General features: G+C 33.6%; 1 protein-coding gene across 1 annotated transcript; it reads right to left on the reverse strand.

The window, feature by feature from the left end:
- Positions 1-1772: 1772 nt before the first annotated feature.
- LOC113326071 (probable long-chain-alcohol O-fatty-acyltransferase 1) lies at positions 1773-2959 on the reverse strand. The gene has a single exon (XM_026573876.1). It carries the CDS (start codon positions 2934-2936, stop codon positions 1821-1823), a length of 1116 nt encoding a protein of 371 aa, XP_026429661.1. The 5' UTR covers positions 2937-2959; the 3' UTR covers positions 1773-1820.
- Positions 2960-10564: the final 7605 nt, after the last annotated feature.

Consider the following 10564-nt stretch of genomic DNA (forward strand, 5'->3'; position numbering starts at 1 on the left):
AATAGATTACATAAGTACCTCGTTCAGTTACAAAACATTTATACTTTACCTTCCATTTTGACATTCCAGTGTGTTATGAGTTGACTGAATTGTATGAATTTGAATAGTTTGATGTTGATGTCCATAGGTATATGGTGCTTTTGACTTCATCAATGGCCACTTTGGCTTCTCTTCTTCTTTTCCCAGCCATTACCCTTTGGTTTCTTTCACGTAATAAAGGGTTTAAATACCCATGTAACAGAAAACATGGTCTATTAATGGATACATTTGAGTTCACGCTAATTGTGTTTCGGCACATATCGAGTATATGACTTATAAAACACAGAACCTTCATTTGAATGCAAATTTCGTGAATTGTTTTCATATCTAACTAGCCATATATCTTATTTAAACCATCTTTATGTTGCTTATTAAGTTGACTACATAGAAAGAATCCGACGTTTACCTTACACAGTGCAAAAACGGGAATAAAATGTTGTCAAACAGTTGATTAAGTGAACTATTGGAGGAAACTAATTAGTGAAAAAAGGTTTTTCACGAGGCAGCGATGACCAATTATGTATTGATGTCAATGGTTTCATCTTGTGGTTTATACAAGAGAAATTGATATAGTCATTGGTTATACAACGAAGCTAGTAAGATATTGTTAATGTACACAATATGAAATATTAGCGGAACTTTATTTGGCCCAAAGATATTGTTAATGTACACAATATGAAAAATTAGCGGGACTTTATCTGGCCCAAAGATATCGGCAATTTCTAACTAAGTCACCAACAAAATGGATTTTCAACAAGTGTATAAAATACTAGTTTATTAACACGCTACATATATAAATGATTCTTCTTATTTCTTTCTTTTTTTCGCATCCGGAATCATGGTGTAGACGAGGTTCGATTTCTATATCCAGAACAATTATTTTGGGAGAAATTGGATTAATTGTCGAAATATTTTTAAAACATGGTTCTAATGGATAAATGTGTATGAGTGAAATGGACACCAAAAAAATAGCAAGGATGAATCTGGATTCATTCTAGCTTAAATTTTAAAAATAGCGAGGGTGAAACTGAATGCATCCAGATGTAAATTAAAAATAAGAAAAAATATTTGAAAATGGGTAGGATAAACTGTTTTCATCCTGGTTATTTTTACATTCTCGTCCATTTAAACAATATCGAATTTTACATGTATTTTTCACTCAGGAATTATTGTTATTGGATTAATTGACCAATTTTGTGTTATTTTGGCAGTTTACCGGATAGGGATTCAGTTACCAAGCCAAACATTACTGAAAGTTGCACTCTGCTAACACCTCAAAAATGAGTCCTACTTTAATCACTTGATCATAGTTGTCTCGCGCTTGAAGTTTTCTAGTTTTTATTTCTTCCAGAGAGAAATTTCATCGACACGGACAAGTTTTTTTCCATTTTGATACAAAAATTGAGGAATCAATTTCGCCATACCAAGGGAACTATATGCAACTCTAAGTTCATTTGGATGAATGAACGAATTCACCTCCATTGAAGCTCTCATGAAGATTTGGGGGATCAAACTCTGCGAGCCATTGAGTTGGAAAGTGGTATTGGTTGCCAGTGGATTGGAAATGTTGCTTCTTATTAGGCAGGAGTTATGATTTTCCCTTAGATTTTTTGTTTAGAATTCCTCTCAATCTGACATAACCTTATTTTTTATAGTCGAAAGCACGAAAATTTCCTAGTATTGAAATCTCATTTCAATATTGATTTTGGCTATAAGTAGACGCCAATAAATCATTAACTTATAAAAACAGAAACATTTTTATTTCACAGAAACCATTAATATCAAGTCTGTTTTCTTGCAAACTTCTTGACAAAATAGTCCACCAATATATGGTATTCTTCGATTGTTCTGTCATCGATGTTGTTTCTCAAAATTGGTGGGAAGAAGAAGCAAATTACATTAACACCTATAAACAGCAGAATCAAAGGTCCAGATATCCATGGATGCAGTTGAAACCTATCATGTATACCTCCTATATTTGTCTTCTTCATTATACCTCCAAATGCTATACAAATCCCTTGTATCACAAAGAAACAAGTGACTTCCCAAGTAGGATATAATCGCGTGATATAATATATTATCAATTCATGCATTAGCCCTGAGACCAAAAATGTGAACAATATGGCCGGTACTGTTGCCCACTTTCTGCCTATAACATGCGCACAAACCGACCGTATCGGTACGTATACCGTGAGCCATAGAATATTCGTAGCCATAAGATTCCATCTTCTACCCCAAAAATCTTGTAGGGATGTTGAAATGAATGGGTCTATGAACTGTGGTTCCAAATCATCTAATCTTAAAATTAATGCAGCGATGGCACTAGACACGACAAGATACGTTTCTGAGATGAAAAACATGTGCAAAGCATAAAGGGACCCTAAAAACAAGGGGTGTATATATTGTTTGTAACTATAAACATGAATCAGTAGACACATTGCTAAAACTTTCATCGGGTAATTATTCAGTAGACGAACTATTGATTTGGGATTTCGTCTACTAATGGTTTGATCATGGATAGTAGGTTCTTCAGCTGAGCGACTTTTTTGTTTGATTTTTATGGGAAGACAAGCAGCGGAAACGAACTGTTTGAGTGAGTAGTATGATAATGGGTTTTCTGTTGATGTGTTTGATAGAGGACCATGATTGAATGCGAATAGGAGAAGTTTGAAATTAACAACCCATGAAACTGTGAACCCCACGATGAAAATAAAATGGACAGAAGAAAGTGTATGTGGGAGGTAAAGGAAAATGGAAATAACGGGAAGTAACGAAAATAATCTTTTGAATCCTTTTGGAATGATTTTGGAGATAAAATGGCAATAGGTTAGTGATGCAAGAACTATTAGCCATATCCTTATGAATTTCCCTACTTCAGTTTCGACATCGATGTCCATTCTTAATTAATTAGTATGAACCACAACCCATCTAAGAAGCTAGAGTATATAATGCCACCAAACAATATTCTTAACTTCCTACAAAGTTAAGCGAGTGCACAGGTTCACAAGAACTGAATGCATGGAATAAATTAAGGAATCAGGTAACTAATTCAGTCCCTTCTCTTTTTGTGTGTTCCATTAAATTAACTTAGTATTATCTAACTGAATTCCTAGTTCATGAAAGATACTTATCTGGCAATTATCATCATATTAATGGGGGACAAATGTTGTAGGCGCACGTACGGGAGCATTTCACAAAATTATTTATCAATTCAATGGACTCAAACCAATTGTATATATACTACCCAACGCTATCTCCTCTTATCAATCCGCCTTTTCTCTTCAAGAGCCAGACTCCTAATAATATAGATGTTGCGCGTGAAGTTAATTATTCGATTCTTGTGAAGAAAGGGAGGACCTAAAAACCTTACAGGCATCAAAATTGCGCGCTCTTGCTGATTTTGTAACTATGAGCAAATGGGTTTCACTAAAGGGCCTTTAAACATTAGTAGATAAGCACCAAAAAAAACCTTACTGTCGAAACCTGAAGTTTATATTCCTACATATATGCGTAGTAGATGCCGAGTAACTTAGCACAAAAATTAGCAGATGCCAACTTTGTCGTTGACCTTGATTTGTCTATTCAAAACATGACAAGTAGCAGCTTTGTTGTTTTTTTTTCTTTTCTGAAGTAGGCTAGTGGTTTGGTGCTAATGTGCTATAAATGAGCCCATAACTACATGTGATTGATCTCACCTTAATAAGAATTACCTATTAGCACTAGCAAGTAGTGTTCAAATATTTTTATTTTTTTTCTGTAATGAAGATGGCAATAACAGAGAGATCTTCATGTTTTCTTGCTGCTGGTTTTTATCTTGTTGCATTATTCATTTGCCTATCTGCTTGCTCAGGTAGAGTAGGTTTTGGGCCACGCATGTCTATATGAAGAGATTGTGATATTTTCTTAATGTTATTACTTGATCAATGTTATTGTACCATTTTTTATTCTATCTGTTATTAACTGATTACCTGGATTTGGTGTTTCATGTGTCAGGGGTGGCAGCCATTTCATGCGGCCGTGGTGAAACTTACGTAGCAAGAAATACAACTACTGACTTTACAGGACAGTGCAATAGAAAGCCAATGTATGTTGCTGGGCAGACCAGTGTCCACCACTCCCAACTCCACCACCTATAACCCGTGAATGTCAAGCCGGGGACACAGATGAGTCTTTTCCCACACCTGCTAGCCCACCATGGGATTGTGGTCGTTGTCAAGATGGTTGTAAAAGGAAATGTGAGTTCTGGGATACTACAGTTGCAAGGGAGATGTGCTATTTCATGCGTTATGATAGGTGAAGAAATTTATGTGTGCAATTGCTGTTGTAGAGAAAATACACTACTCCCATCGCCACCCCCTCTACCCTCCCCATCACCCCCACCTCCATGTCCATCTCCATCCCCATCACCACCCCCACCAGTTCCAGCTGAGAATATATGTAAGCTGGGGGTGTATATTTATCGACTCAACTTTTTAACACCCACAATTGTCGTCTTGGTGAAAGGGATTGTACGACCAAGTGTTCTTTAATGGGTAGCACATTGGCGAAGCATCATTGCACATTAGAATGAAATTGTTTTTCATTCTAATGTGCAATTAAAAGGTAACTAATTTTTTGATTGTTTGATATACGAAATTGTTTGAGGGCCGGGTTATCTTTATTTATTGGAATCTACGATTGGGAAGTTGTTTTTAACGACTATTTTTTTTCTTCTTTTGGATCGGTATAAAATTCGGTGTCGGTGAGTTTTGAACTTAATGGCTAGTCATTTTTCTTTTTGATGGGTAATGAATTTGGTGTGACGAGTTTCGAACTCAAATCACTAGTATTGTTACCCAATGAGTTCAATGACTCGTTTTTATTGTTGGCCTTTTTGTTTTGTTTTCCTTAGTACTCTCTATGATCTCTCTTTTCAACGTAATTTGCTCTTCCTTTCAACAAAAAAAAAAAAAGGAAAAAAAGGGAAAAAAATTTGTCATCAAAAGCATTCCCGTACCTTATATTAGATTTATCCATTATGTAGTTTACTCCCAGTACAAAAGGGTGGGTGGGATTTTTTCTCTTTCTTTCACGATACACCAAGAACTTTTGTTCTTGAATATGATAATATAACTTACCGAGACCCAAACTCAACACTAGAACAAGATGAATTGAGCTAGATATGTAGGACGTTAGATTAATCAAGTATATTTAGTTTAGAACTTTGGTCGTTGTAGTATGGACACATGGCTGTTTAAGATTCTGTGGAACAGAGGTCCGGAGCCAGTTTGTTTAGCCCCAAAAACACCATGATTCAATTCGTTGACCCAATTCTCCCAAAAATAGCTTTGCTTGATGGAATCAACTTTTCCAAATGAAGGACGTCGATGAGTTGTAATCCTGAATGTTCTCGACTATTTTTACCACTGTATGTATTAATTCCACTCCTATTTCGAAATAGACATTTGGATAGGCATCCGGAAGTTGATTTTTAACTTATTTATGTTGGAAAATTAGAAATTAATTTGACAATACTCTCTACAGTGACTTTGAGAATCAACATAAGTTTTTTTTTTCCGCCAACTTTGCTTTTGATTTATGACTTCTGGTATCCATCATTATTGAAATAATATTGCAACAATAATAAAAAAAAAACTAATAATTTCTGCAATACACAATAGCATATATATATACAGGATGATGATGTTCCTGCGACAACAACAACAACCAAAAAAAGAAGTTCTGCAAAACACAATAGCATATGTATATATACGATGATGATCCGTATATATCCCATGCATAACCAAAGCTCATCATGCCAGTAATAATCCGCTATTATTACCTTATATGATTCATGTTGCATAGCTTCGGCTCTTACCATGATCCTGTCTTGATCTTGTAAACAGATATAAACTCCAAGACTTGACAGCTTGTATATTTCATGTGCATCATCGATCAGCAAATCTCATATCAGTGTTCCTTCACTAATTAACCAAGCATTCCTTCACTTTCCCAAAACTCGATAACCTTAATTAGCTATACCTAAATAATTAAGACATGCATATTTATAGATATAGAGAGAGAATGGTATTTGCCCCACTATGGTGATACCTTTTGACCAGGAGTTTCTCCATGACCAACTCCGGGACTGTGACCAGGGGATGTGGGCCGAAAAGCATCCATCATTTTCTTGGAGCGGTGGATGATCGGTGAAGTTTGTCTAATCTCTATAGTAGGAAATGGAGGTAACTTTATGCTCTTCAAAGAACTGATTTTTGGTATTCCAGCTACGGAGGTATGTAATTCTAGTTTGCGAGCGGATGCTGAGTAACAGTGTTGCTGCAACACTACAAGCAGGAAAATGAAGATACCTGTCATTAGAGTTTGGTGCGACGATGATGATAATGCCATAATCATCAATATAGGATTTTTGTAGACTGAGCAAAAACACTTCCTAGCTAGTTGTTGAGTAAAATCTAATGATCTACTCAAGATCTGTCAAAGCTTATCTAAGAGTGGGAGATCTAGTTTTATTGCAGCGATGATTGTGATGATGGAGGTATTAAAGATGGTTTAAGGCCCCGGCAAAGTGCTAATCAGGCCCCCACGTGTTTAAAGGTTAACTCTAATTAGGAAATTAATTATTAAACTCATGCACAAAGTAAAAAAGGTTTGATCCTATGATAATAGATTCTTGATTAGACTATGCTGGTGGATGATTGGCTAACAAATCTTTTGTTCAATTTTAGCATAATCTTTTGATCCTAAGTATGTTTTCTGGTTTGAACAGCTAAGTGATCCCTAGCTTTAGTTTTTTAATTAATTAATTTAAGAACTTAAAAGGAAAAAAAGAACCAAAAAAACAAAGTCTAAGAAGAAGGGCGCACAACACCTACAACTTGGAAGTTCCAAAACTAAACAAACTTTACCAAATTAAGAACAGACATACCAAAAGATGGCATACCATATATCAGTCATGGCTTAAATCAGACTCTTACATTACATAGGTTTTTTATTAAGCAGGGTGTCATGCATGGCCGGTAGGGACCCTGCAATAATCACGAGTTATTCGATCGAATAAAAAAAAACATGAAATCTTCATTCCACTAGTCCTGATAATTATAGTATAACAAAAATAAAGGATTTATTGCTGGAAAAAGAAAGAAAGTAGAGGTCAGAGATCCATGAATTCTTTTATCTGCTGGGTGGTTGAGAGCTGCTAAGCTAACTTCATGCACAAACACCTTGTACTACATGTAATTAACGAAGTTGTTAAAACTCTTAAATCTTAATCAATCACATACTTATTGTCTCAAAAGACAACCGTTGTAACAATCATCCGTGAGCTAGCTAGCTAGGTGAAGCTCCCGGAAAGAGAGATCATTCATTCATGCCTAGTACGAGTGTACGACTAACTTTGACCGCAAAAATGGAAATATTAAGTTATGTCCAACTCCACTATTAGCATAGTCCCATTGGACAAAACACTAGCCTTCATACTCAATGTATGACATGTCTAATCTTTTGACTCAAAATCTGTTTGGCAATGAGTAAAGTTACCCTTATTCATGTTATATATTAAGTATGAACTATGAAGGCTGTTGTTTTGGTCAACGTGGGATTATTAGTTCCAACACCAAAGTGATCATATTTACTAGACAAAATATCCAACTATAAGTTGGAATCTATAGAAACTTACTATTCAACAAAAATGAAACCAAAACTCCAATTTTTTAAAATAGTTTAAATTAGATTATTTTTATTTTCTAATAATACAACAATTGTCCTTCTCACATAAATATTTCATTTCTTTTTTTTTCTTCTCGTTGACCTTTTCTCTTTCCTTCTTTAATTTCTTTTTTCTTATGATCGCTATGGTATGGGTCAAAAATAAGTTCACTTTTTCATTTCAACAAAATATAAATGAAGTATGTGATAACAAGGAGTTCGTTGAGACTTTTGTTGTTAAGTAATTCCAGTTTCTTAGTAACCAAGGGGGATTTTTCTGATTTTTATGCAAGCAATAAAGGTAAATCGAAAACGAAGTAAATAGTAAAAGATAACCAATAAGAGAAAGATATTGGTCAAGGGATTGTATCATTCACAAACATGTATTTTCATCAGCGATTATAATTAATAATTTAATCTCTCATATATTAAAATTCTTGGGATATCTTGATCGCAAGAATATCTTGCTAATTTCCTGATTTCATCACAAGCACATTGAAAGATGCACATGTGAATTCTACCTAGAAAGCAACTTAAAGTGTAAAAGCAAAATTAAGTTTAAATTCCCAAGAGCACTAAGTTCTATGAAATAAAACTAATCAATGCAAACGAACGTGTAAAAGCTTAACAATGGTTATGATTCATGTGTGATTATAGAGATGTATCACTACAAGTAATAACCACAACTTGGTACAGTAAAACTCCATATATTAATAAACTGTATGTATTAATAAAAACCATAGTCCCAACTTGGGCCAGTTAAAAATAGTAATAACCTACATATTGTAATATTAATAGATTTTTCTAGTCCCACCATAAAGAATTTACCTCTATATTTTCATATAATTGTCATTATTGGAAACTTATAAATCTTGTTACATCAAAATTTATGATGAAATAAAATGCTTATCTATAGTTTTGACACTATAGTATTTGCATAAGATGAAATAAAATGCTTATCCATATATTCATATAATTGCCATCTCTCTTCGCCCGTTATTGATTTGCATTTGCATTTACAATAATATCTATCAAGGTATTGAGGTCACACGTGCTATCAGATGATTAAATTCGATCAAATTTGATACAGTTTGATTCAATTTATAACTTCTAGTCGATCAACCGGATACATTTGCAAAGTAATCTGTTTGTTTAGATCTTCGTCTGGATGATTCATGTACACCAGTATTATGGTTATCAATTAAAGCACCTTCCAATAAGTTCTAATAGTCCACTTGATAACATTCTGATTCTCATTAAGTGTCTCTTAATCTTAAGATCTCATTTCGTACGGATACTTCTTAAGCCCTTTCTCCTTGCCCATAGATTGCCTCCAGAAAATCTTTGGCCTCAACTTGCTCATTGTCTGAAGCCTTTGTTCGACATCATCGCATTCTAGTGTTTTTACCTGTATGGTTGAAAATTATAAGTCCTAATTAAACCAACAGATTTTGTGTCAAAGCAAAAAAAGCACCAAAGTCTATTTATCTCTATTCTCTTAATTATATTACATCGCTTCCAATAATATCGGTTCTTTGTTTCATCGGATTTCTACTAACATGATTCATGAAGAATACAACCAAGCTCTCTTGGTAAAAGATTTCTCTATTGTTATCCTCAGTATAGATCCTTCTATTAGATTTAAAGATTTATGCGTCCAAACCGAAAAACCTTTATAACCTAACTCTGAAATTCCCTTGTTTCTAGTTTTTTTTTTATCTCGCTAAGCATCACACTGAGTTAATTGTAAAAGAATGTTTGAAACCAAAACCCTTACTTAAGTTTTGAGAGGAGACTATTGAAACATGTTTGAGTTCACAATAATTGTGCTATGGCACATATTAATTAAGCATATGACTAATCAAATTATTGGTTGTTTCGCTATCAAATATAAAAACTTATATTTTGTGAAAAAATTGTGATCCATTATTGTAATTAAACCTTTCTTATATTTAGCTAAATCAAGTTTCTTGTGAATTAAGATGTTTTCGTAGTGAGAAAATTGTGAAGAATGAGATTTTCTTTTTCTATCAAAAAAGGGAAATAAGCGAGATGCAGGATGAAAATTATCAAAATAAAACAAAATATATTCCTAAACCTCGATGTTTATCCTACATCAACTATATATATAGGATTTTGATTCTATCTCCTAGAAATTTAATTTGAGTAAGAGTATTCATTTATCAAAATCTTATACTTCTTAGATTAACTTATGGACAACCAAAGGGAGTCCGTCTATGGTGACATGGGAAGAAAAAATGCAAATACTCTTAGCGACTATTTAAATCTTCATTTTTTTTTAATATCTCCAAATCCAAATGACATTTCTTCAAATTGGAGCGAAAATTATAAAATTAAATACTTAACTTATTGTTTATCTCAAACTTGATGTAGTTTAAAAGATATTAGGAATTGTCAAAACAAGTCACGACAATGCCGCAAAAAGATTTTTACATCTATTTTGATTTCTTGATTTTCAAATTCCTTCAATTCCAACTCAAATTTCTTCAAATTGGAGCGAAAATCTTTTGATTACACCATAAACAAACTATAAGTTACTCAAAGTTGACTATAATAACTTTAGATAACCAATAAATTTAAAGAAATTGAATAAAAGTTGTAAAAAGTATAATTTTCGATCATCACTCCCGAGTACGATAAACTAGTTACTCCAGAGGTAAAATAAAAAAAAAAAAAAAAAAAAAGAAGTTTTGATGTTAGGAGAATACTTCTATATAAGAAGTGAAAATAAATTATACTTCAAGTTACCCCTAACAAGTAAATTTTTTGAACTTATAATCTTGAATGTTATCGACCA

This window comes from Papaver somniferum, unplaced genomic scaffold (assembly GCF_003573695.1).
Source record: "Papaver somniferum cultivar HN1 unplaced genomic scaffold, ASM357369v1 unplaced-scaffold_10, whole genome shotgun sequence".
Lineage (NCBI taxonomy): Eukaryota > Viridiplantae > Streptophyta > Magnoliopsida > Ranunculales > Papaveraceae > Papaver > Papaver somniferum.